This window comes from Elgaria multicarinata, chromosome 13, assembly GCF_023053635.1.
Source record: "Elgaria multicarinata webbii isolate HBS135686 ecotype San Diego chromosome 13, rElgMul1.1.pri, whole genome shotgun sequence".
In the NCBI taxonomy this organism is placed as follows: domain Eukaryota; kingdom Metazoa; phylum Chordata; class Lepidosauria; order Squamata; family Anguidae; genus Elgaria; species Elgaria multicarinata.
The window spans coordinates 32,127,962-32,155,827 of record NC_086183.1 but is presented as its reverse complement, the minus strand read 5'-3'; the positions used below and the strand labels follow the sequence as shown (position 1 = coordinate 32,155,827).

General features: G+C 49.1%; 1 protein-coding gene across 1 annotated transcript; it reads right to left on the bottom strand.

Moving 5' to 3' along the window:
- Positions 1–13,129: 13,129 nt before the first annotated feature.
- On the bottom strand, positions 13,130–25,069 carry CALM3 (calmodulin 3). Its single transcript, XM_063140039.1, has 6 exons — positions 24,974–25,069; positions 18,683–18,713; positions 17,143–17,286; positions 16,087–16,193; positions 15,737–15,872; positions 13,130–14,669 (listed from the first exon to the last, which is right to left on the bottom strand). The coding sequence occupies exons 1-6, from the start codon at positions 24,974–24,976 to the stop codon at positions 14,641–14,643; spliced, it is 450 nt and encodes a 149-aa protein (XP_062996109.1). The 5' UTR covers positions 24,977–25,069; the 3' UTR covers positions 13,130–14,640.
- Between the last annotated feature and the right edge of the window lie 2,797 nt (positions 25,070–27,866).

The following is a 27,866-nucleotide window of genomic DNA, read 5'->3' as shown; positions in this document are numbered from 1 at the left end:
TGTTGGTGGTACTGAAATTAGTGTGCGTCTTACAATTGGTGGTGTCTTACAATCGAAAAAATACGGTAAGATTTCTTGACACAGAGCAGTTAAACAATGGAATTCACTTCCACAAGATGTAGTGATGACCACCCATTTGGACGGCTTTAAAAGGGGAATAGACAAAGGCCACAGCTAGACCTAAGGTTTACCCTGGGATCATCCAGGGTTCACCCCTGCTGAGCACTGGATCCCCTGTGTGTCACCTAGATGAACGGGTTTGACCCCTGGATGATCCAGGGATAAACCTGAGGTCTAGCTATGGCCCAAGTCATGGCAGAAAAGGCTATCAGTGGCTACTAGTCATGATGGCTATATACTACCACGAGTACCAAAGGCAGCATGCCTCTCAATACCAGTTGCTGGGGTGCAGGACGGGGATGCTGCACTTGCATCCTTCCCTTTGGGGCAGCTGGTTGGCCGCTGTATGAATCATAGAATCATAGAACAGTGAGTTGGAAGGGGCCTACAAGGCCATCGAGTCCAACCCCCTGCTCAATGCAGGAATCCACCCTAAAGCATCCCTGACAGATGGTTGTCCAGCTGCCTCTTGAACTGATTCCATTGTCGTACTGCTCTAACAGTCAGGAAGTTTTTCCTGATGTCCAGCTGGAATCCGGCTTCCTTTAACTTGAGTCCGTTATTCCGTGTCCTGCACTCTGGGAGGATCGAGAAGAGATCCTGGCCCTCCTCTGTGTGACAACCTCTTAAGTATTTGAAGAGTGCTACCATGTCTCCCTTCAATCTTCTCTTCCCCAGGCTAAACCTGCCCAGTTCTTTCAGTCTCTCCTCATAGGGCTTTGTTTCCAGACCCCTGATCATCCTGGTTGCCCTCCTCTGAACACGCTCCAGCTTGTCTGCGTCCTTCTTGAATTGTGGAGCCCAGAACTGAGCAGAATGCTGGACTAGATGGACTCTTGGTCTGATCCAGCAGGGCTCTTCTGATGTCCAAAGGGACTAACTCGGAGATATTGCATAGAAAAGAGATGGCTCCTCTCTAACTTCTCTTGATGGCCAGTGGCACCATTAAATCCCACTTCTAAAAGCTCTTTGCCGCAAGCTCTTTTAACAGCTCTTTCGGGAAACAGAATGACCGGAAGCAAAGGCAGGATTCCACATGTCCAGCTGTCACCTTTGGCTGACACAAGTGGAAGGAACTGCTTGGATGAAACAGCAAGTAGAGGCAGGTCGTTAAGCAGAGATAAAAGGCCTTTTACTCAAGTGTGTGGTCTAGCAACAGGAAGCCCTGAGAAACCAGGAGCGGTCTCGGTAAAAACTCAGCTTTCACTGTCTCCAGTGCCAAACAGCTAATCACAGAGCTTGGACCAGGCGCGGTACGGATAACATGAGCCTTGCAGAAATGCTGCTGAAACAGCTTACTAGTCTACAAACTACTAACTGCATTAATAGTCTGTGGCCACTCAGTGGCTCCAAAGAAATGAAAACCAATTTACAAAAAACATATCGTTCGTTGCCTGGGGATGATTCTGACTCCCCAGTAGCAACAAGGCAAGCGACTGTTTTTAGATAACATAACAAACCCCTTTTGTCGATATAAGTAGCCAGAAAGGAGGGGGGCACCCTGTGCCTCCTGATTGGTGGAGGGACTCCTAAGACCCAGTGGAGGCTGGTGGCTCTGTTATCAGTGGGATGGTGAATCTGCTCCGGGTTTCAGTTAGAAGCAGCCAGAACACAAAAGAGCTATCGAAGGCGCTTCTGCAATGCGGCTTCCACACCTTGGATAGCTCCTTCGGAGTTTTAACCGTTCTGTCTGAAACCCGGAACAGATTCACCACCTCACTGACAACAAAGCCTCCAGCCTCCCCTGAGTCCCACGTCAGACGCATTCAGAGGATGTAAAGGAAATTTCTTCCTTCCATCGTCCCGAGGAGCTTCTGGGGCCGGCCAGAACGCAGGCGGCTTGAGCAACGCTGCATGTTTGCGACAATCCCCGAGTTATGACCCAGGCTAGCGGAAGCAGCCGCAGCGGGTGGAGAGCGCCAGAAGTTACCCAAGAGCGTTTGTCATCACCAGGGCCGTTTTCGTGCATCTTGTCCCAGAAAACAGGTGCAGCGGTTTGCACAGCTGCCTTCTGATTTTAGCCCTCCTTGCTGGAGAAAACGTAATTCCAGAAATCTCCGAAACCCCTGAGGGAAATGTTTCCACAAACCAAGGGGGGTGGCCCGTGGTTCCGTTGACTGTGATACGGGGTTATGGACAGATTTGTGGAGAACGGAGTTGAACAAGGGCGATTAGCCATGACAGCTAGAGACCGTCAACCTCGGCAAGCCAAGATTCTGGGGAGCAACCAAGGGGAAGGCTGTGTGTGGCCTTCCAGGTCTGCCACTTGTGAGCTTCCTAGATGCATTCAGCTGTCCACTGCTGGAAACAGGATGCTAGGCTAAATGGTCCTGTTGGGTGCTTCCAGGCAAGGTTTTTATGCCTCATTCATGGAATTTTACTGTGGGCCCAGAAATCATAAGAAGAGCCCTGATGCTGGATCAGACCAAGGGTCCATCTAGTCCAGGGCTCTGTTCACACAGTGGCCAACCAGCCATCGGCCAGGGATGAACAAGCAGAACATGGTGCAACCGCACCCTCCCACCCATGTTCCCCAGCAACTGGTGCACACAGGCTTATTGCCTCGAATACCGGAGATAGCACACAACCCTCAGGGCCAGTAGCCAGTGATAACCTTTGCCTCCAGGAATTTATCCAACCCCCTTTTAAAGCCGTCCAGATTGGTGGCAATTACTACATCTTGTGGTAGCGAGTTCCATAATTTAACTCTGCGCTGTGTGAAGAAGCCCTTCCTTTTATTTGTCCTGGATCTCCCACCAGTTTCAAGGGATGACCCCATTGGGTTCTAGGATTTTGAGAGAGGGAGAAAAATGTCTCCCCATCCACATTCTCCGCACCAGGCATAATGTTGTACCCCTCTATCATGTCTCCCGTTAGCCTCCTTTTTTCCAAGCTAAACAATCCCAGTTGATGTAACCTTCCCTTGTAGGGGAGATGCTCCAGCCCCTTCATCATTTCCGTTGCCCTTTTCTGCATTTTCCAGTTCTATAATATCCTTTTTTAGGTATGATGACCAGAACTGGACGCAGTATTCCAAGTGTGGTTGCATCATCTATTTGTATAAGGGCAGTACGATACTGGCTGTTTTATTCTCAATTCCTTTTCTTTTAATGCCTAACATGGAGTTTGCCTCCTTCCCATGTTATTTTCTTTCCACAAAAAATCCAGTAAGGAGGTATAGGCAGAAGAGGTCCACAATGCCTTCTGAGTGACATCTGTCTGGGAGCGCCAACAGTCTGATCTATCAGAGCTCTTGTGACTCCACAGAGGCTGGTAGCACAGAGCCTTCTCAGGAGACTAGTGAGACACCGTATCACACGTGTTACTGTCCTGTAGACTTTATCAAGGGGCTGGGAATGATCTTCTGAACCCCGTCTTACAATCTTTTCCTGGTCACCCAACTGAATTCCTAATGACCCTATTACTTCGGAACTCAGAGAGGTCAATCACCGAGCAAGCGATTGCTATATAAGATCCTCCGTGACTACTTGTCTTTTTACTAGCTAAATGTATGCTCAGTCCTTTCGTACGTAACTTTTGCTGGAATGGTCTATTGACTGCAATAAAAATTGTTGTTGTTGTTAGTGAGACACTTCATTAATCACATGACCTACATCAGTCCTAGCTCAACCACAAAAAGGAAGAAACTGAACGAGCTGAGCAAAATCAAGGATTCCAAACTATATACTGCAGCCATTTTTTTTTGCAAACAAACCAAAACATATACATCCTACTTGACTCTGTGCCAGTTTGCACGCTTAATTCCAGTGAAACGGGGGAGGGGGGTTAAATGCAGGAAACGACAGGGCCAGCCCCAGAGCTTCCTTTGAATCATTATACCATGGCTATCAGGGACAGACAGACACCCATTATGCCTTCTGTTGCGGTTTCTGCAAAGTGTTATCTTTTTATTCTTTTGGTAATGGAGACACTGGCAGGGCGGCTATTCGTGGGAAGGGGAAATGATGTTGCAGTTTCAAAATATGTGCTTTTATTAACGTGCATTCAGATGTAATATTTTAACGGCAACTCAATTCGCTTAATTATGAGAGCTGTGTGCAAGTGGGCCCTCGAAATTCTCAAGACATGGGGGGGGGGGGGCGACAATTTCACCATTGGCTGCCAGTGTACGCTACAAGGTCTTGTTGACCATGTATAAAGCCCTGCATTGCTTGGGCCCTGGATACCTGAGCGCTCGCCTTTCTCCTGTGTCTCGCCATTGGCAGACTCGCTCTCAGGAGCAGGGCGCCCTGATGGTCCCCCGCTACAAATTGGACTGTGTGGGGGCCAGGGCTTTTTCAGTGGTTGCCCCCCCCCCCCGGTTATGGAACAATGTGCCCCTGGAGATTAGACAGGCTCCCGCTCTCAATTCTTTCAAGCACCTTTGTAAGGAGTTTTTATTTTCACCAGAGTTTGGGGAGGGGGTGGTTTAAACTGGGTTGAGGGTTTTTAATGGAATTGTCTTAATGTGGGTTGAGGGTTTTTAATGGAATTGTTTTATATGTTATCGTAAAGCGCCACGATACCAGAAATGGTGAGGCGGCGCTATTAAAAAAAATGCTTTAAATAAATAATAAATTCTCCAGGGGGAGGAGGAATTCTCCAACAATCTCTCACAGATAGGCATGGCCAGTGGCAAGGTTGTAGAACAGCTTCTTCCTTTTTTGCCTAAGGGTTTTTTGGGTTGGACAGGGGTATTTTATTTTATTGCAACTGCAAGTGGCAACAGCATTAGCTGTGTTGACAGCCTGCCCCCCCATTTCGCATGCTTAATACCCCACACATCTGACACCATTCCAAGGCTGGGCAGAGAGTGGGGAACGAATTGCAGTCAACACACACAGATGGTGGAGAAAATTCTGTGAAATGTCCTTTTATTTCTAGGGGTTAAGAAAAGAAAAACCACAGGACTTCTCTGAACGCCTTTCCTAGTATCTTCCAAATGTTACATTTCTAAGGGGTGATTGTGGATACATCTTGTGACTTCAGCCACAAAAAGTCAGAATGCAAGCCATCCTGGTGGCCCATTCATTTGTTCGACTCAGACAGGCTTTTCTGCAGCCCCCATTCCTGCCTGGAAAGCCATCCGTCTGGGTTCTAGCCCCACTCCGCCATGGAAACCCACTGGGTGACTTTGGGCCAGTCACAGACTCTCAGCCCAACCCACCTCACAGGGTTGTTGTTGTGAGGATAAAATGGAGAGGACGAAGAGGATTATGTATGCCGCCTTGGGTTCCTTAGAGAAAAAAAGGCGAGATATAAATGTAATAAATAAATAAATAAATGTCTACCCACTTCCAGATGGGTTAGAAACTTGAAATTTGGAAACTGTATGTCTGGCTAGATGGACTTTCAGTCTGATGCAACAGGGCAGTTCTTATATTTTGATGTTGTCACTTTGACTACAAGTTCACGGCATTTCTTTAAGCAAACTATTATTCCCATACCCTCCGTCCGCCCTCACCTGCCTACCTTAAGTGAATGCTATGTAAAGTGCTGTGAGCTCTCTCGAATGCTCACTACTGAACCATATATTCTGCCGGCTTATTACCAGAGCAGAGCGCAACGGAAAACCAAACAAGATTTTAGCTTCGGCACGTTGGTAAGGCACTCTGTTTCCGTGCAAGTCGTTGGCGCGCCGAGTGATGGGAAGGAAGGACCGCTCCGTGGTCTGGGAGCAAGGAGGGGCCAAACCGCCGGACGCCTCCCGCCGGATGGCATCTCCTTAAGCTGAGGGAGGCTGCTTGAGCCAAGGCACCTGGTGCGATGGAAAAAGGCCAAACAAGGCATCGACCTGGCTGCCTTTGGATAAACAGCCGGGCCTGCTTCTCATCAATTCCAAGGTGGAATGTCAATGCATCAAGGGCACCCCCGACCAGCTTCCTTAGTTTTGAATTCCCCCTGCGTGCAGATAGGTATTGCTGAGTGTGTGGGTGTGTAGCTATGCACCACCCTCAATCAAAACACTGAAGGGAATCTAAGCTGCTGGATATGGCTTGTTTATATTGGGGAGAAATTGCTCTTTCAGTTTGATCTGAAGCAGAGAGAGGGTGACATGGCACAGAACCGGCGTCAGCAGCCGTCTCCATCAGAAGTGCCTTCCTGCAGAGAGCGCAGAAGCATCTCAGGAATACCGGCCACAATCTTCCAACCCTTAACCCCAGGAGAGGGCGGTTCTCACAGCAGGCTTCCCCAACCGAGTGCCCTCCAGATGCCTTGGACTGCAACCCCCATCATCCCTGCCTATTAGCTACAGGGCCGCAATTCCCCAGTCCTGCTCCAAAGCCTTCCCCTGTGCTCTAAGACTGCTGCCTGTTTAAATATATCATTTAGATCAGTGGTTCCCAAAGTGGGCGGTACTGACCCCTTGGGGGCGGTGGGATTGCATAGGGGGGCGCTAAGACGCAAAGGGGCGGGGCGGCAGGGGGCCGCTCGAGGTGGTCTTTTCTGAGAAGCGTCTCTCCAGAAGGTCTTAAAACCCAGCGACATTTTTAAGGGAGAAGGTAGTTTGGTTCCAAGCCATATAGGGGAAGAATTCACACTTGTGTTAATACCGTTTAAGAAGAGTCCTTTTAATGATGAATTGCTATCCTGCACTATGGAGAGTGGTTCAGAAACTCCTGGTTGCATTTCCAACATCCTATTTGGTGGAATGTGGTTTTAGCGTGGTCTGCCAACTTCTCTCCAAGCAAAGAAATCGACTCCAGATTACTAAACGTGGTGATTTAAGACTCATGTTAAGTGACTTTAAACCAGGCATTGGGAAACTGGTATCACTTCATCAAGCCCACCCATCACATTAAGAATTTACAGAATAGTGAGGTACTCTACCCTAGTTACTAAACGTGATATCTAATATTCTTGCTAAATGACTATCAAACTTGAAAAGATGATATCACTGGATCAAGTTCATCAATTGTGTTTAATTGAATAAACTAAAAAAATGTAATTGGGTTTTGAATAAATATTCAATTAATTGTTACTGTTTTGAATGTTATTGTTATTATCTTCCTTAGTGGGTCATTGAAAACTGATATTCTGAATAATGATTTTTATAGTGTAGGGTAGGGGGCTCTGGGCATGAGTTTGTGGAACCAAGGGGGCGGTGACCGGAAAAAGTTTGGGAACCACTGATTTGGGTTAGATTCCAGCCAAGGAGCTCGGGGGAGTTACGTAAGTTCTCTTCCCCCACTTTTTTTTTAAAATCCACACAACCACCCTATGAAGTAGGTTAGGCTGAGAGTTGGTGACGGGCCCCAAAGTCACCCAGTGAGTGTCATGGCTGAGTGGAGCTCAGAACCTGGATCTCCCAAGTCCCAGTCCAACACACTAACCACTAGGCCACACTTTCCTGGAAAAATTCATTTCCCCTCAGCTGTGATGAGGATTGCAACTAAGATCAGAGGAAACAGGAAAGTCTGAGGGAGGGGAGCAGGGTGGTATAGGAGGCCAGCATCCCTGCTAATCAAAAAGTGTCACAGCTGAGAAGCTCTGAGCCCTGGCGACATTATTCCACTGCTCTCCCCGTACGGGGACTAAGCAAAGGCAACTGGTACTTTTAATCTCAACTGAAACAAGCCACACAGAAGTGCAGATGTGCCGGTTAATGGAACCATTGGAAAAGGGAGGCTTTCCTTTCTAACGGAGGTGGCGCTGTACACAGCCGCTCCTAAGAGAGGACGTGGCCTTAAATTTGCCGCCATCTTGACAAATCTATCTAGATACAGTAGAACAGCCCCTTAATGTACACAAACGCAAGCAGGCTGCGAAGGGAGGGGAAACTAGCTGCACCCCGCTTGTCTCTTCAGGCCAGATGTGCGCCTTCCTTTATCCATCACTGCTCCTTACAGCTGTTGTTCTGAGGCCGTTTCTCCTTCCTTTAAAAGCGCCTAGCCCGAGGGGGAAATGAACATATTTTGCAGTGTTCCATGGAAGAGAACCACGGAGAATTTCACGTGCTCTGGCCTAGAGCGCTTCGGTGGTGCGTGGCCCAACCCTTCCTAGGCAGTGAGCAGCCAGGCAGGAGCAAATACATGCAGAAAAATATTCAGCCTGCACACACTGCGGCCTTCTCGGTGAAGACCTTTTTATCCTCCTGGGCATTGTACGCCTTCCATTTTTGTTGTTGTTAAATGTGGCACTGCGTTTTTAGGCCTTTACACTGCTGCTGGCTTTTACTTTAGACTGAGGGGAGACATGATAGCACTCCTCGAATACAATTGCCACACAGAGGAGGGCCAAGATCTCTTCTCGATCATCCCAGAGTGCAGGACATGGCTCAAGTTACAAGAAGACTGATTCCGGCTGGACATCAAGAAAAACTTCTAGTTAGAGCAGTATGATAATGGAACCAGTGACCTAGGGAGGTTGTGGGCTCTCCCACACTGGAGGCCTTCAAGAGGCAGCTGGACAGTCATCTGTCAGGGATGCTTTAAGGTGGATTCCTGCATTGACTCGATGGCCTTATAAGACCCTTCCAACTTTACTATTCTAGGATTCTATATTGTAGCTGTAAACCGTGAGAAGTTTTATATTGAGCTTCTCTACACACAGGAAAAATCCCACACACCGTACCGTGGTTTTTCTCCTCGCAGTAATCCCGCCATCACAATGAGCTCCCTCACACATGGCCATGTGTTTTGATCCTTGGAAAGGCCCCACTGTGGTTTAATGAGACAGTACCATCTAATGGTAGAGAAATCCTGCTTCTTCTGGATATTACATTTTCTGCGGTCTTTTCAAATACGCACGAGATATCCTGGCTGTTAACAACAGCGTGTAACGGACCCAAACTTCTGTTGAGTGGCCAGTATTGAGCATGCTATAAATCTCTCGGTTAGGCAACCTCATTGTCTCACCATGATGTTGTATTCTATGTTTTTTACTTTTGTGAACCGCACAGAGTGCTTCAGGTATTGGGCGGTACAGAAATGAAATCCAGCAAATAAATAAGTTCAGCAATCTTTCCCAGGCTGGTGCCTACCCTGGGTGGGAATTATGGGAATTGCATTCCAACCTATCTGGAGGACACCTGACAGTGGAGGCTGCTGGCTTTAATGTCAGTTGGGTGTGGATTTGCTCCCAATTTCCACCCTCTGATGCAGAGTTTGAATTATGTTAAGAAAGGTGATGTGTGGGTTTGGGAAGAAAGCCAGCTTAAATGCGAGGAAAGGTATCCTTGGCTAGCAAAATGCTTGGGTTCTTATGAAGGCAGAGAAGAGAGGAGAATGCAAGCTGCATTCAAGTACTCAGCGGAGGCCAGGTAGTATGCAGTCCCCGCTCACAGTTGACATTAGGCAGACATTAGCTGGAAAGATAGCAGAACTTGCCTCCTTATTTACTGGTTAGAAGAGAATCCATTCAAATCACTCCTTTTCCATGGTGGCTGGCACCCTCTGCCGTCCACAGGTGGTCATTGCAGATGCCGCCAAGCCTTCCGTCTTTCGGTGGCCCATTTCGAATCCCAGGCCACACCCTCCAAGATTTCAGAGATTTTCAAAGCTATTTTACAAAACCTAAGACAGGGGAAGGCAAGCTTTTTTGGGCCGTGGGCACATTTACAAATTTGAGAAACAGTCCCAGGGCACCATCACAAAATGGCTGCCATGGGACAAGCAATCTGGCCAAAAGATACAAGGCAGAGGTGGGGCTGAGCCCCAACACTCTAAACTATTTTCAGCACGCAAAGAAACCTAGTTTATAGCCATGCCAGCTGTTGGTAAGAAAATGTGTTACTTTGGGGTGGGTGGGGAGGCAGCCGCACATTGGGTGGACATTTTCATCAAGCTGTCCACCACAACCCCAAGATCTCTTTCTTGGTTGGTCACTGCTAGCTCAGATCCCATCAGCTTAGACTTGAAGTTGGGATTTTTTTGCCCCAACATGCATCATTTTACACTTGCTTACATTGAACTGTATTTGCCATTTGGATTTCCATTCTTCCAATTTGGGCAGATCCTTCTGGAGCTCTTCACAAATCCTTTCTGTTTTAACCCCCCTAAATAATGTGGTGTCATCAGCAACTTGGCCATTTCACTGCTCACTCCCAATTCCAGACCATTTATGAACAAGTTGAAGAGCAGCAGTCCCAATGCAGATCTCTGAGGGGCACTACTGTTTACATTCCTCCCTTGGGAGAATTCACTATTTATCCCTACTCTCCGCTTTTTGTTCTTTAACCAGTTACTGATCCATAAGGGGGCCTCTCCACTTATTGCATGACTGCTAAGCTTGCTCAGGAGTTTTTGGTGAGAGACTTTATCAAAGGCCTTTTGGATGTCCAAGTAAACAATATCAAAGTGATGGCCCTCTGCACATTTTGGACTATGAGTTGCCCTCTTCTATATCTAGGAGCACAGGGCCTTGGTCAGCAACTCGACTGGTCAAGGGTGCTCTTCTCGGAGCGATCAACTGCTTAACACCAGCCATGTCCTTTCCTCCAGCTACAGTTTCCTACCAATTCCCCATGTCTTCTCCTGGCATGGTCAGGCCTACCCCAAGCACTATGGGCCCTATGGCTTTGGAGCCAAAATCTGATCCACAGCTCGTATTAAGGATGAAAGATGTATGCACATGTTACTTTTTCTTAAGAAAACCATTCTATTTTTAAAAAAAACTGTTGTCAGTGTGTGGAAATCAGCACATCTCTGATCAAGGCAGTCACTTCTCCTAGCCTTTACCCAATTTTGTTGACAGTAAGATGTCAATTTCTAAACTGAAAGTTTGTTGTTGTTTTTAAAAAAAGAGATCCTAAAAAAGCATCTTTGGAATATTCTAAAGAGTCTTTAGAAACCAATAGCCTCTGCCAAGGCCATCTGATTTATTGGGGTCTATAAATGCTCGAAGCTTTGCCACAAGCTCTGGAAAGTTGATCTGTGTAACCTGATTTGTTGCAATAAAGAGTTTTGCTGTTATTTATGTCCTGCGTTGGGTTGCCAGCATGTCAGAAAGCCAGGCCTGAGAGGCACTGGGGGGGGGGGGGGGAGAGGGTGCTTTGGCATGGCCACTGGCTAGTCAAACAGCATATTACAACAGAACCAGTAAGGCAGCTTACCCACACTGGTGCTCTCTAGGCTGGGCCATGCTGGCGTTGCAGCACAATCAATCTAAAGGGCACCAGGTTGAGGACGGCTGATATATCGTGAAGTGGGTTAGAGCAGCAGTGGGAACAGAGTCTCTCTCCAGATGTTTTGGACATCAACTCCAAGCATTCCTGACTACTGGTCTTGGCTCAAGTTCAAACATCTGGAGATCAACCTTCTGCTCATCCCTAGAATGGTGTCAGACTAGGTCTGGGAAGATGTGGGGTCAAATAGTCGCTCTCAGCCATGACGTGCACTCTTCTCAGCCTACGTGTCCTCACAGAGCTGTTGCGAGGATGAAGTGGGGTAACTGCTATCATGCACAGCTCCTGAACTCTTTGGGGGATAAGTGGGGATGTGTCATGGACTGATCTCAGAGGAGACTTCAGATTCAGTCTAGCAGTGGTTCACTGCTGACCTGCACAGCAACTAGCTGGCTTCTGTCCAGTAGCAGTAACTAAATACCCACATCTCTGAGGTCCCTCTTCAATCTAAAAGGGCCTTTGCCACATTTCATAGCCCAGTGTCATTTTCCCCCTCTTGCAACTTGCAAAGCCAGAAGATCTCCGCCCTCCCCACCCCTTTTCCCTCCTGCGTTATGTCTTTTAGATTGTAAGACTGAGGCCAGGGTCTGCCTTACTGCTCTTTGTAAGCCACTTCGGAAACTTTCTTGGCTAAAGAGGATAAAAATAAGGAATCAATCCCAAGCGGTGGCAGCCGAAGGCGTCTCCTAATGGGACAACGAAGGCCCTGAGAACAGACACTTCCTCAGACGGTCAAGCGAGAACAGCACTTCCTTTTCCTGGGATTCTCCTGGAGACAAGTCCTGTCTTGGCCAACTCTCGGACATTCTCCCTACTGACTCCAAGCATGGGGGCACTCTTGCCTTTGCATGGCCAATTGCAGCCACACACAGAGGAAGGCAACTGCCATAAGCAGCCCTACTCATGACTGCCAACTTAACCTTCTAAGCAGTGCTGCCACCTCCCCCCACGTGCCAACCACTTGCGTTACACGGGTTCATCTTGGCCTCAGTTTACTAGCTGAGAACAGTACAGACGCAAGGCACTCTCCCATCTTCTACACGCCACCCCTCAAAAGACTAGGCTGCCGCTATCAGTTTTGGGACACATTAGCTCTTGCCAACTGGTCCTAACCCTGCAGATGGCCATTTCACCATCGCCATGGGGGCAGAGGGGATTGTGGGTTGTTGGAGAAGATCACACGATGTCAAGGACAGGGTGGAGCCAGAGGAGCTGTATAGAGAGCACGGTTTCCTAAGAACAGGTATCTGTGTTCGGACAAGGAGCTGGGCACCTCTTTTAGTCTGGGGCACATGAACCAGAGGGGGTGCTGCACTTCACTCTAATGGTGTTCATTCCATTTTGCTTGCCTTCTGCCAAGGGAAGGGATGCAAACTCCTGGAGAAGACCATCCAAACCAGGGGGAAGACTAAAAAAAAAAAGGGGGGGCCCTTGCCAGATCAACAGCCACGCTGCCCAATGAGATTACATCTGTTTTGAAAGACAACTGATCCATCTGGAACGTCTGAGTAAGGCCATCTCCCTCGCTTGCCCCACACAGGGCTGAGCTGCAGAGAGGTATGAAGAAAAAAAACACTGCTTCTTCTCATGTGAAGGAGTCAAAGAATCTGTTCCAACACAGGCAGTCACACACTTCGACAAAAGGGAGCCCGCGGAGGTGACCCAGTCATTACAACTGCAAGGTAGAGAGAACCTTCAGAGGAAACCCGTTGCCAATTTAATTTGTTTTCAAAAACAATTCGCGGAGGGATATTTGCAGCATTCCCCAGGGGAAGGGGGGGGGAATATGCTCCCATCTAAGCTGTTCCAGCAGCTGTGAAACAAACAAGCAAATTAGGAAGCCCTACTTAAAGAGGCAGGGAACATCAAAGCAACAACAGCCACTTCAGGTAGTCACTGCATTTTATTGGAAAACATTGATATAATTTTATTTTCACAGCTTGAACTGAACACAACACCACCTGCTTTCAAAGACGTTCTTACTCCAACCTTCCCCGCGCCCCCCCACCTCCCAAGCTCTCGGGGGAGATCCCCCCACCGCTGCTCACGTGGAGGTGCAGAAGACAGGAAATGTGGGAGGGGGGGGTCAAATCCGCCACGGACTACACAAAGCCCTCTTCTTTCACCCGGTTTCAGGGAAATTCTGCCGTCTGCTTCAATTTCCCCATCCAAAACTTGTTTTAATTGATTAAAAAATAAAAGTGAAAAAGAGAAGCAAGTCTGCAGCTCATGCTGTTTGCCGCAAGGAAAGGGGAGGGGGGGGGGGCAGGCGAAGTAAGGAAGCAACATTAAAGAGCACAGACATCGAAGCCGAAGTGCGGCACGAGCGTTAAATCGAGAGCCACTACGGAAAAAAAAGAAGCATTGCACAAGGTAGAGGGGGAGGGGAGGGAGAAACGGGCATGCTGGCGCAGTTGGCATCCACTCAGCAGCGGCTTCACGGTTTTATTGCGGTTCCGTTCCAATGCCTCCCCTCCTACGTCATTCCCCCCCCCCCTCAAGCTGCCAATCAAAAGCATCCGCCATTGCCACGCACGGGGCACACCCCCAAGGGGCTGGTAGCATCAGATATTTACATAGCAGCTCTGATGTCTGGACACAATGCTTAGGAAACTGTAAGGACATTTACAATTTATACAGGGTTAAGAACAGAGACAGGAGTTGAAATTGTGGGTGGTTGAGTCGGGTTTTGTTTTGTCAAAGAGCCAATTGTACAGTGTTGGACGCTCCCCCCTCCCTCCCTCCCTCCCTCCCCTCGATCAGCCTCTTCCCCAGATCACGCTGATGGAGCTCTCTGGAACCCACCTTCAGCCACACACGCACACCCAGATGGCGGGATAGCTCCCCCCTCCCACCCCTCCCAAGAAAACTTAAGAGGGAGAGGAAAAAAAAAACCGAAAACACAATTTCTTCCTTGTACCCCTGGTGTTCCTTGGGGCAAGACCTTCAGTGGCGACCGCCATGTCAACGCGCACGGCCACAGTGCCAGACACATGCAACACGATTAAGAAGGTTTTGCGCTCTCTCCACCCCATCATGTGGATTCTTGAAAGAAAGAGAAAGAATCTGCGCCCTGGGAGATGGGCCAGCCCTGACTGCAGAACAGAATACCCGATGGAAACAAAGACATCCACAAGGTTGGGTGTTCTCGGGGATTTTAAGGGATGCACCAGGAAGGAAGGAAGGAAAGGGGAAAAGAGCAAGAAGAGGAGGGAGAGATGAGTGCAATCATGCAGCTTGGGAAGGTTTTTTCTGTGTGTGTTTTTAATTGCTTGGTCAGATTTATTCCACAGCCGATTGTTTGTTTAGAGAACCAGGTTACTTAAGTAGAGAGAGTGTGTTGGAGAAAAGTATCGAAGGAAAATGGGCATTGCCAGCCACCCACTCTGCAGGCTTCACTTTGCGGTCATCATCTGCACAAACTCTGCAAGAGACAGAGGCCAAGGAAGCACAATGAATATGATGGCGCCAATCACGCTCCCACCCGTTCACGCTGGTCACCTCGCCTAGCTTCCTGAACCAGGTGATGGTCACACAAAGGGCCAGTTCATACAATCAAACAGCCCACGGTAGCTTATTGAAGCCACGGTGGGTTGCAGCACATGCGGTCAGCCGTTTTCAACATTCAAGGCTTGCCTTGTCATGTCATCTGAACAACCCTCACATAACCCACATTCCCTGGGTTCACACGACATGGCAAGCCACAGCTTTGGCTCGAATATACAGGATGGCGACCTGAAGAGCTGCAGCAATCGTTCAAGCCTGGTCAGTTACTTTATTTTAACATGCTTAAACTCTAGAGACTTCTGACAGCTTTAAGGTCAAAGAATAATGTTAATGCAATCACAGTACTATCTATTCCACCCCCTCTCCGGTATGTCTCCATCCAATAAAAACAAACAGGGAGGAATTCTGGAGTTTATCTTTCCCATATTTTCACTGAACATGACACTCATATGTCGAACGTGTGACCACAGGTATACTCTCCTGAACAAGGCCGTATGCACTACAAGAGAGCCTACATTTTAAAAGCAACCCAACTTCTTCCTATGATGAAAGAAAGGTGTCCCCCTTATTTGGGGGGGGGGTTTTGTTGAGAAAGTAAGCCAAGCATCTACAGATCAAACATATTCAAGGCCTACAGAGATAGTAAACACCACAGCCTTTAAATAAGTTGTGCATTTGCCTTATGCACTGACTCCTGAGGGTATCAAATTCTAGGTTATTTCCACATAGCCCAAAGCTAAAATTTGGTACACGTGCAGTCCCTCCAACAGGGAGACTCAAATGTACATCTGAATGTCTTTGGGGACTTCCACACCACCCAGAAAATTGAAGTATAGTGCACATGTTGTCCTAGTGAATCAGCAGAAAGGTCGAGGTCATACTTTATGGAGCTCCCTGTCTAAGCAGAAGTTCCAGCCGCCCAACAACCAATGGTTGCACAAAGCTGGTAAGGGGCAGGGCTCTCCAAAGCCCACCTTTACTCACCTTCATAGTTGACTTGCCCGTCCCCATCGATATCTGCCTCCCTTATCATTTCGTCCACTTCCTCATCAGTGAGCTTCTCCCCTAGGTTTGTCATCACATGGCGCAACTCAGCTGCACTAATGTAGCCATTCCCATCCTGGAAACAAGGAAGGCAGTTAGCGGGGAGGACAATCAGCGCCTTCAGCTTTTCTCTTGGCAGAATGTGTCCAGTTCTCCACTTTGCATGCTCCAGGTGTAGGGAAAGGGATGTAGTCATTCCCATCCCACTAGGGTTAAAAGTCTGGGACGCATTTCAGTACCACCGCCCCTCCCCAGTCAAGGTGGCTGGTAATCCCATTTCACCGCCTCACCTTATCAAACACCCTGAAAGCCTCCCGGATCTCCTCCTCGCTGTCTGTGTCCTTCATCTTCCTCGCCATCATGGTCAAGAACTCTGGGAAGTCAATAGTGCCATTCCCTGGAAACAGTAATTAGCACGGATGAGATGAAGCCGCCACAAGCCAAAGCTGTACATTAGGAAGGGCAACCTAGAATAGCCAGCCCTTGGGTCAAAAGCAGGCCTTGAAGACTGAAGCCCTGTTTGAGAGGAATGCAGCCCTGAAAGGCTGATGGAACCAGCAAGATTGCAGTATTTTAACAAGAGGCAGCCTATCTCCACTGACGCAGATGATTGAGGTTGGACTCATTATGCCAGAGCCAGTTTCTAGTTCCTTGGTTCCAGAAGGGAACACAGCCAGACACTGAAGCTAGTGTTGCCTAAAGGAGTCACCTGAAAAGCAATCACCAAGAATACTTCAATTTAGGGTTGTTGTTTTTAATTAAGCATCTTGGATAACACAGTTGAAAGGTCCCTTCCTCCCCTTGCCCCATGGCAGCCACTAACCCAGCCTTCCTCAACCTGGGGCGCTCCAGATGTGTTGGACTGCATCTCCCAGAATGCCCCAGCCAGCTGGCTGGGGCATTCTGGGAGTTGTAGTCCAACACATCTGGAGCGCCCCAGGTTGAGGAAGGCTGCACTAACTTGTCAACCCCAGTTTCAACTTTTACCATCAATGTATTCATTGGCTGCTATATTAAAAGTAGGATCATTATCATTTTAATTATATTATTGATTATTATAAGCTAGCATTCCTCCTACTCCTCATGTCTGCCTCTTAACTTACCTATCAGGACTAGAAAACTGACAGCCACCAGGAGCAAGCCAGTCAGAGAAGCCTGGCAAGCCAGTAACAAGCTGCCCTCTCACCTGCTGAAAACAGAGCTTGATCCCCAATCTAAACAAAATGATACCTAGCTGAATTCTTCTCCTGGCACCAAGCATTTTGTGGAACCCATGCATTTTGGATTGTTTGTTCTGCCTACGGAAGCTCGGCATCCCAGGTGCAGAAGCTGCGCGGGCCACTTACCGTCCGCATCCACCTCGTTGATCATATCTTGCAGTTCTGCCTCGGTGGGGTTCTGCCCCAGAGACCTCATCACAGTGCCAAGCTCCTTGGTGGTGATGGTGCCATCTCCATCCTTGTCAAAGAGGGAGAAGGCCTCCTTGAATTCTGGGGGGAAAGCAGCCTCGTTAAAAGCTAGACAGGCAGAGATCACAGACATAACATCAGTGGTTATCCTGGAATACTCAGTGACAAATGCCTTGCAATCCCATTCCAAATATTGAGGAGAGGGCGGAAACTAGGCCAAGTCCTGTGAGGTCTTTGAAATCCCAAGTGCCTCAAACGCTATTGCTTGCACTCACGTCTGTTCAGACCTTTCCAGCCAAGGTTTCACTCGGGTGGTTTGGCCTGCATTGTGCCCACAGCACTAGCAGCTCGGGAAATAACCTGTCTTACAAGAACTGGCCAGAGTTTGAGCTAGAATCCCAAGGTCCACTAACCAGACCCAGGTGAAAAACGGAGGCCAGGGGGAAGAGAGAAGAGAAGTGCTGAATTACCTACTGTTTCCCACGAACCATGCACTCCATATCAAATACAATCCTACACCTGAATTACTATAAATCAGAGATTCTAACACAAAACTCTCAAAGCGGCCAACGGAGCTGCAGAAAGACCCAGTCAAAGGCAAATTAATTAATACTCATATTTTGTAGGTGAGGGAAACCATAATTATTATTTCTATACTTCCCCATAGCTGAAGCTTTCTGGGCAGTTTACAAAAGATTAAAACATTAAACATCGATATACAAAATTTAAAACCATAAAAACAGACAACATACAAAGATAATATCCATATAAAAACAACTTTTAGATCTCAGCCAGATCTAAAGATAGATCTGGGGTCAATTAAAATTCAACATATGCTGTTAAATGCATGGGAGAAAAGTCTTGATCTGGCGCTGAAAAGTTAACAATGTTGGCGCCAGAAGGGCCTTGTCGGGGAGATCATCCCATAATTTGGAAGCACCACCGAGAAGGCCCTCTCCCTTGTTGCCATCCCCTGAGAGTAGGCACCCAGAGGAGGTCCTTAGATGTTGAGCGTAGTGTATGAGTAGGTTCATGTCAGGAGAGGCGTTATGTCAGGCATTGTGGTCCCAAGCCGTGTGAAGCTTTATAGGTTAAAACCAGCACCTTGAATCGGGTTCAGAAACATGGAGAGGGCCACAGTCCGTCTTATATGCTTGAACCTCCTGGTCCTCGTTATTAATCTGGCTGCTGCATTTTGCACAAGCTGCAGCTTCTGAACCATCTTCTAAGGCAGCCTCATGTAGGGTGCATTGCAGTAATTTAACTTGGAGGTTACCAAAGCAGACAACTGAAGGCAGGTTATCCCTGTCCAGATAGGGGCGTAGCTGGGCCACCAAATGAAATTGGCAGAAAGCACTCTGTGCCACCGAGGCTACTGTTTGTCCTCCCTCAAGAACAGGCAGATCAATCCAGCATGTGGGGGCGAGTAGGTGCTAACTAAGTTAATATTTATTGCCAGTGCAAGAGGAGGACTCACCTGCAATCTGCTCTTCAGTAAGCTGGTCAGCCTGGAAGCAGAGAAAGACATCCATTGCTAAGTCATTCATTGCCTCTTTGACCAGCCTCCCAGTCCAGAGGCCTTGTCATTTTCCATACTGCCATACAGAGACGGCCACTAGATGTTTGAGAAGCCTCCCATTAATGCTGCTGCTAGCCTGGGAGTGAAGAAACAAGGGGCAGGCTGCCCTAAGCAGCTGCTTTTGGCTTGGAGAGCCACAGGCTGTGCAGCCCCACCACCGTCTCTGCACCTTGTTTATTTATCTGCACCATTTATAAACCATTCACAACGTTAAAGCACAGCATAAAAAAACTTCCGACAACAATAAAAGAGCAGTAACATGATGCACTACCTCACAGGGTCCACATTGCTACTGGTCTGAAAATGGAGCAGCATCTCAAACCCCAGGGGCTGCAATGGGCTCCCAGAATAGGGCCAAGACCCTGTCCCACTCGTCTTTCAATATTTCCTCCCTGCTATTGCATGTACTGCCTTCTGTCATGGAACACCAAGCTATGCAATTCCCAGTCAAATATAAGCTAGAGCAGAACCGCAGCCGGAGTATGCTACCTGCATCATTTGGGCAAGTCATGAGCAGACAACTGAATATTTTGGAGAGTGCCACTCAGTTCTTTAACTCCACTGGATAACTCCTTCTATTGCATCTCTTTATATCCAGTCTATGCCTGCTTTGGTAAAAGCTGGCGCATCCCATTTTACCCTCTCTTACAAGTACCCTGGTGAACAGGAATCCTTTTTTTGCAAGTCTTCAGGTATTGCCAGGGAGAAGCATCAAAACCTGAGGAATAATTAGGGAAGATTTTTTGATGAGGCTAGTCCTCATCAGAAAACTTTCGACCCTCACAAAAGGCCACTGAGGCCAAGACTCTGTTCTGGGGGCAGTGGGGAGGAGCACCCACCTGCAGCCTCTCATAAGTCTGGGAAAGCCATCCAGGCCACAATGCGCTGAAAACAGATGCACTGCAAGAAGTGTTTACAGAAACCAACAGTGCCAGCAGGGTCATGGAGAAGCCCACCATCACCACCAAAAAGCTATGGGGTCACTAGCTAGTTTACAACACAATTTGTGGAATTCACTGCCACAAGATGTAGGAATGGCCACTGAATGGCATCTAAAGTAACGCAATAAACAATTTGATACATTCTGGTGAGTAAACAAATCTATGGAGGAGGACCAGCCTGTCTATCCATCCATGACTACTAGTCATGATGGCTACATATGGCCTCCAGGTTCAGAGACGACATGCTACTGCATACCAGTTGCCCCGTGGCAGAAGGACGGCCCTAGCTGCAGGCTTTCCTGAGGCATAAGCCACTGTGGGAAACTGCGTGCTGGTCAAGATGGGCCTTTATCTGATCTAGCAGGACCGTTCCCAATCAGACCAAGAGCATATGCAAAATTCACCCATTGGATTAAGTTGACAACACTCCAACAGCCTGAACTTTATTCTAGCAATTACTGATTGATTTGGGAAAGGAAAATCCAAGTGCAAACTCCCTCCACAGGCCACAACAGGGACTTCTGAGTCCTCCTCATACATGTCCTTAAACAGACCCAAACGGAAAGTGATAGACTTCTGTTTCCTACATTGTAAGCTTTTGGACTCAACTCCAAAATGGCAAGTGTCTTTAACAGCATCATACTGCTGATTCATTTCAATCGGGACCACAACTCTTCCTATTTCCTCAGTGGAAGCCAAACCCAGCAACTACTGTTTACTCCCCAAACAAGGCAAGCTCTTAAAGCCATAGACCCAACTACAAAGTTTTCTGGTTACAGTGTTGGCGTTTACTGCAGAAATGCGAGGCTTCTGGGATGAGACGGCGTGTGGTACAATCACTCGCTCAAGGCTTAGACTTTGACCAGGGACATATGGGTTCAAAACCCAGCTCAGCCATGGAAGTTGCCGTGTGACCTTGGGCAAGTCGCTAACTCGGAGCCTAACCTACCTCACAGCATTGTTGAGAGGACAAAAGCAGGGGGCAGGACATCATGTACACCACCCTGAGTTCCAGGGAAGGGGCATGGGGTAAAACTGAAAGTACCCTGGCTTAAGAAGTGCAGGTGCTTGCGTGCAGCATCAAGGTGCTAAGGAGAAGCACATCCTCAGCCTTGCATTAGCACATCAGAGGACTTCTGGTAAATCTGGACAGCAGCATCACTGCTGCAATCTCCCTGGCCCGGCCTTGCTCAAGTTGGCTGTGCCATTCCATCATGCTTCTGCATTGGCCAAGAAGCCGCCCGCAGCTCACACCCATTACAGTGCACTTGTCAAGAGTTCTAACATTCTGCTTCCATGCTTTTGGAAATAAGAGTTGCAACCCAAGGATCACTTGGATTACAGCCTCCACTGCAGTCCCCGGCTGCTCCAACTCTGCAGTACAGCAAGAGCCAGAGCAGAAGACACAAGGCAAACCTGATACTGTTGGAGATCTGCTCTTTGCAAATTGCAGAAAGCACCAAGGACTGCCAAGGGTGCAACATCCAGAATGATGCAGCCTGGGGAGACAGGAGGAAGCCCCAGACAAAAGCTCAAATGCAGCGATATCAACTCCTCCCTACCTACACATTCTGGATTAAGGCGGGAGGTCTTTCTGCAGACAAGCTATCGCTATATTGGGGTGAGCAGAGTGCTCAGCTGAACAGAGGCAGTGGACTCAGCAGCCCTCGGCTGTCAACAGAGGAAAGAAGGAAGCAATTCCAATCTAGCAACAGAGGATGAGAATCAAGGCAAGGTTTTATTACAGTGTGCCCCAAAGGGCCACAACGATACAGGAAGGAGGGCCTGCATGGCACAATGGTGCCTCTCACCAATCTTGCCCAATCCTTCCTTTGAGCTGAGTTCCAGGGGCAACAGGACAGGGGCCAGAACAACCGCCTGACTTTGACTATGGCCAAAGCTCCCTTCAAAGCTCTTCCAGCCACCCATGACTGGTGTTGTCAGATCTCATAAGCTACGCAAGGTCTGCTGGATGAGAGGCAAAAAGAGCAAAGACCATTGCTCTTAAGGTTTAGTCTTCAGGAGGGACTTGGCATTTGTAATCATCCCCCTCCCCACCAAGCAAGGCACAAGGCCAAGGCCCCTGGTTCAGATCAAGAGAAAGCAGGTCATGTCCCCCTAAGCATGTTGCTCCCCTTTCAGCATTGCCTAACATGCCCTATTATCATGGATTTATTACAGTAATTCACAGAGAGAGATGGCAGCCCTTCAGGGTAGCCTTTCTAGATGGCTTTAGGGAAATACACTCTCAAAAGTAGGTTAGCAAGACAAGGGCAACCAGCAAGAAAATATTAATCTAATGGCTTGGATTATCTTCTAAGAGCTAACAGAGGAAAACACAGACTAAAACAGGCAGACATTCTTCTATTTTGCAATGAGTTGAGGGAGGCTCCAGCAGTGGAATGAAGGAATTACTGCATCATGCACGTGCCGAAAGCTGCAGTGAGGAAAGGAAGAGAAGCTGGAGGGAGCCAGAAGACCAGTATCTTTAATGGCATTCTTCTCCCATTCCGAAACCTCTGCCTACACCAGGCTTCCTCAATCTGGCACTCCATAGATGTGCTGGACTATAACTCCCATAATTCTTGGCCTGTCCTACACAGCCTAGTAACCCTGCAAGGTTGAGACATCAAACCTTATACTGAAATCAGAGTTACATGCGTCATCAATCTGGAATAAAATGGCAGCACCCAAGTATACTAGGACATGCAGTGCAGGAAGATATACAAGACTAACATACCAGGACTACCACCTACATTGCCCTAACCAAATTCTTCGCCAGAAGTCAACCCCACACCACACAGTTCTGGGTTGCTTGCCTCATCACATCTCACACCACTACAAAGTAGTCTTCGTATTGTCTTCTTTTGCTGAATTGCTTGTTCTGATGCAATTGCCCTGTAAAATACACTATGATAACTTGTATATTTCACTGGAAGTGCTGACTGCTAAGTGGCTTTCAACTTCCACCATTTACAAGCCCCACCCAGCCAGTATGGGCACTATCAGAGGTGAGAGACTGAATCAGATGAACTGCACTGAACTGATTACTCCCATGTTCATACTGATGTCACAGACTCTTAATTTCTTTGTTCAGGCAAATCAAGATGGGTTCTCAGGCCAAGTGAATGGCTTGGGAATACCAGACGCTGCAGCACTGCTAAAGTTAAGCAGATGTGAAGCTGGAAAGACCACCAGGAGCCCTGTGTAAGAGCAGCAAATACATGTCATAAAGACATATCATTAAGATGGCTCCAAAACTCTAGGCCAGCCTGGCATTCTCCAGATGTCTTGGACCACAATTCCCACCAGCCCCAGCCCCACATGACCAATAGTCAGGGATTATGTGAACTGTAGTCCTAAACATCTGGCAGGTACCAAGTTGGGGAAAGCTACTTTAGGCTTACTAATTACTTGTCAGGACTCACACCCTTGGCATCCCCAAGACAAATCTGTCACATCCAAATATACATGATTTACCAAGTCCAACTCTCCTACCCCTCTAGAGTGTAAAATTCAGTTCCCACTAGCAACTGAGTCACACCATTTCCAGCCCCTGCACTACATTTTACCTTTTAGGGAGAAGAGACAATTTGGAAGTGCATCAATCCCATGCATCCCTATCACCAAATAATGACCTCAGGCCGCTCAATACAGCTTGCCAAATACACGCTTTTCCATTAGGCCTTGTAGTCCTGGAGATACCTGCAGGGTCTTTCAGGATCCCGTTAGCTCACCTACTCCAACACTGGACTGTTAACTCAAGTTCCCCTTTCATAAAATGCGCCCTTTCATTTGACAGGCAGTACCGCTTTGGCAACCCCAATGTAGGACGAAAATCCCCTATCTATCGTCCCCACCCCAAGAACCTCCTGTCGACAGGCACCATCCCCAAGGCCTTGTGATGATCAGCTCACATACAATTCGCTTTCCTCCAGCCCACCACCCGGTGCTCCTGCCACACGACACCCAGCCGGCTGGGCCTTCTGTCCACAGTGCCCACCCACCCCTCTACTCAGCAACTACAGCAGTGCCACCCTCTCAAACCCCTCCACCCTGTCAGGCAAGCGCTTCCGAGCCACATCCACCCCCTTGACAGCTCTACGTGCCCAGCCCCACATCTCTGCCCCACTAACACCAGTCCCTTCGCCTGCTTCCAGACCCCAGTGGCCAAGCAGCCAACAATTCTCACACCATCCGCATCTAGCCCCCCTCCCTCGCCATTTCCCTTAGAATTACGCCAACACTTTCAACCCCCTTCCCTCACCTAGCAGCCCACCCCTGCCCCATTTCCCTTGGCCCAACAGCCCCCCACTCACCTCTCCTGCTCCCCAGAGCCTCCAACCCCACATATGACATGCATACTCCTCACAGCCCCTCCCGCGCCAAGCTACCGGTTGTGTTATCTGTAATTCATACCCCCTTCCTTCTTATGAAGGAGAGCTCAGGAGAGAGAGAAATGGAATCAGCAGCAGCCCCCCACCTCACCCACCCACCCCCTAGCCTCGCACTGCCCCCAAGCACTTATTGCTCCCCTGCACTCCGTGGGTGGCTTCCTAGACCCCAAAACAGCCTCCCCCCCACCCCACCCCACTCCCCTGGAAATCCTCCCCTGCAGTCAATTCGGTTCCCTCCCAGCCCCCAACCCTCTGGCTCAGACTGTTCCCCCTCCAGAGGTCTTCTCACCCCACCCCCATAAAAGGCACTCTCCTACCCTCCTCTCCCCACATACACGCACCCTATAACGCTTTTAGTTCGCACTTAAAAGTCTGCCCCACACCTACACACAGGCACCTGCCACGCATATGCTTTGCAGTTTATTTCCTTCCTCCCTCCCCCCGCCCCAAATATCCCCCCACAGATCCCTCCCTCATGTATTTGGGTCCGCAATTCCCCCACCCCACCCCTCAAACGTGCCCCCTCCCTTTCCTCCACAACCCCCAAGGCTGGCCCGGCTAGACCCCAAGGGAGGGACCGCTCCTGCCCCCCTGCCCCACACACATTTAGCTTCCTCTGCCCCAGTTGCTTGACCCACGGCTTGCCCAGCCTGAACCGACCCCAAAGGGGCGACTCTCCCTCCCCCCTCACAAACGCACAGCTTCTTATCCCCCCCTCAGCCCCACAGGCTACCCTAAAATACCCCCCTCCCCATAAGCCATTCCCGCCCCCCTCCTCAGCCGTTACTGCCCCCCTCAGCCGTCCCACTGCCCCCCCGGGGCCGCGCCCCCGCCCCGCTGCGCCCCCTCACCATGTCTGGGCCCGGGGCGGCGGGAGCGTCGAGAGGCTTCGAGGAGCGGCGGCGGCGGCGGCGGCAGGAGGGAGGGGAGGTGGGAGCAGCACTGGCCGGGTCCCGCTACGCGCCGCCTCACATACACACAGGGCGCGCGCGGGATCCCTCCGCCAACGGCCTCGCCCGCGTTTGGCCTCTCACGAAGCTTAGCGAAGGCGAGCCCCGCCCCCTTTCCGCCCGCGCCGAAGCCGGCTCCGCCCACCTCCCCTCCCCTTTCTGGCAGGGGACTACTTTTTCTTTTTCGCCTCGCGCCTCTTTCTCCCCCCACCCCCCACGCTTTTCGCCCCTCCCTCGAACCGCCTTCCAGCGGAAGGACACAGTATTGTGACCGCTCATTTGTACCGCGCGCCCCCATTGGCTCGGGTGGTAGGCCCAGGATGAGAGTCCTGCGGCCATTGGTCGCCTCTCACCTGCAATGCGTCAAAATTGGAGCGGGCCATGTCGAAGAGGGAAAAAGGGGGAACGAGGGAAGGACCACGTTGGGAGGAATGGGTGGAGCAGCAAGATAGCCAGGGAAGCCGTGGACTTGTTATTTAATTTATTTCAATAAGGAGGGGAACCCTTCACATTCTCTTAAGTGGTGCAATCCAACCTTCCCCCCCCCTCCCAACAGAAATAGATCAATCTGGGTACGAGGGAGGAGTCACAATGACCAGCAGTCGGGCGAGAGCTCCGCCTCCTTCATACAGCCACGCGCTCATCGCGGTTGAGATAGCCACACCCCCATCTCTGGCCCCGCCCCGCCAGTTCTAGCCACGCCCTCCCGAGTATTTCTCCCAAATCCCCACCTGCAGTTTTTCCCTCCCAGCTGATAGATTTCCTGTAGTCACATGGAAGGGATTAATTGTTCACTGCTGCAGCTTCCCCCTGCAAGGGGATGCAGTACTGCTTGGGAGCTTTGCCAGTTGAACTGCTGCCTGTCATGCAGAAGTTCAAGGCGCCGATGCTCTCCGTGGCGTCTCTGCTGCTTATGTGGCCAAAGTAGGAATATTGGAAGCTTCTGGTCAGAACTCTCAGGGAAAGATGAGCGGCATCTATTTTCAAGCTGAAGTGGCATCTAGGCACTCTGGAAGGCTCCGCCTAATTTCTAAGCCTTCCACTATCATATTATCTTCAACATACTACTTCTGTGTTATTAGGGGGCAACTGTGGCCTGGCCCCAGACCTCTCACAACCTGAGAGACCCACCCCATGCTCCCTTGAAACATTGTAGAGCAGCCTGCTCCAACCTGGTGACCGCCAGATGTGTTTGAACTACAACTGGGGGATGCTGGGAATTGAAGTCCAACACATCTGGATGCCGTAAGGTGGAGAAGGCGGTTGTAAGTAATGGAGTACACGTCAATTGCAATCGAAGGACTGTGCGTCAGCACCAACACCCTGCTTTCCTATTTTAATAGTAATCAGGGAGTCATAGACTGACTGTGCGCATTTCAGCTTTGATGCGTTGTAGAGGAACCTAAATTATGTTGAGAATTCCCATGAGTGAAGCAGTAAAGCACACCTTCCCTATCCTGAGTTTTGGGGGATGAGGTGGGTTGGAATTACCAATCTATGATTTTATCTGTACGTCGCCCTAAAACCCCAGTGATAGAGGGCGGGATACAAATGCTTGAATAAATACATAAATAAAAAACATGCATAGCTTCAGGACATTGATAACTCCTATGCATCATTTTAAAAGGAGTAGAATCATAGATGATGATTATTAATAATAATAATATATTTATTTGTATCCCGCCTTTTGCCCAATGCTGGGCCTCAAGGCAGCCTTACAAACTTTAAAACATACATTGGGGGTGGGGGGGAACAAAACCATAAACGTTTAAAATACACAACAAAATTATAAGACATTAACATAGATGGAGGGGCAGATTATTCTCCAAAGGCCTGCTGGAACAAACAAGTTTTCGCCTGCTTCCGAAAGCCCATCAAGGAGGGAGCCAGCCTAGCTTCCCTGGGAAGAGAGTACCAGAGCACTGGAGCAGCCACCGAGGAGGCCCCGTCCCATGTTCCCAGCAAGCGTGCCTGTGAAGATGGTGGGACTGAAAGAAGGGCTTCTCCAGAAGATCTCAAAGCACAGGCAGGCTCATAAGGGAGAATACGGGCTTTCAGATAACCTGGACCCGAGCCATATAGGGCTTTATAGGTCATAACCAGCACTTTGAATTGTGCCCGGAAACAGACTGGAAGCCAGTGGAGCTGTTTTAACAGGGGAGTTCTCTGCTCTCTGTAACCAGCCCCAGTCAACAATTTGGCTGCAGCTCTTTGAACCAGCTGGAGTTTCTGAACACTCTTCAAAGGCAGCCCCACGTAGAATAGTAGAGTTGGAAGGGGCCTACAAGGCCATCGAGTCCAACCCCCTGCTCAATGCAGGAATCCACCTTAAAGCATCCCTGACAGACGGCTGTCCAGCTGCCTCTTGAAGTCCTCCAGTGTGGGGGAGCCCACAACCTCCCTAGGCCATTGGTTCCACTGCCATACTGCTCTAACAGTCAGGAAGTTTTTCCTGGTGTTCAGCCGGAATCTGGCTTCCTGTAACTTGAGCCCATTATTCCGAGTCCTGCATTCAGGGAAGATCGAGAAGGAATCCTGGCCCTCCTCTGTGTGACAACCTTTCAAGTATTTGAAGAGTATATAAAGTAGAATGCATAAAGAAAAGATCTATTGATGCCCTTCGCTCCACCATCACCACCCTGCAAGAGAGGCCAAGCCAGGCATACATGGATTATTTGATCAGCAAAATGCCCATAAGGAATTATGGGGCAAACACAGCAGAAATGAACTCTGGGATTTCTTCCCAAGAAACTGCTAAAAAACACACACAGAGAGAATCACATGATGAATGCTT

What these genes read in the sequence shown, in the direction of transcription:
- CALM3 (XM_063140039.1), bottom strand. An exon ending in CAACGAGGTGGATGCGGACG is followed by an intron (nt 16,194 to 17,142) that starts GTAAGTGGCCCG and finishes TACTGTTTCCAG; the next exon opens with GGAATGGCACTATTGACTTC. An exon ending in CGGGCAAGTCAACTATGAAG is followed by an intron (nt 14,670 to 15,736) that starts GTGAGTAAAGGT and finishes TGTCTCTTGCAG; the next exon opens with AGTTTGTGCAGATGATGACC.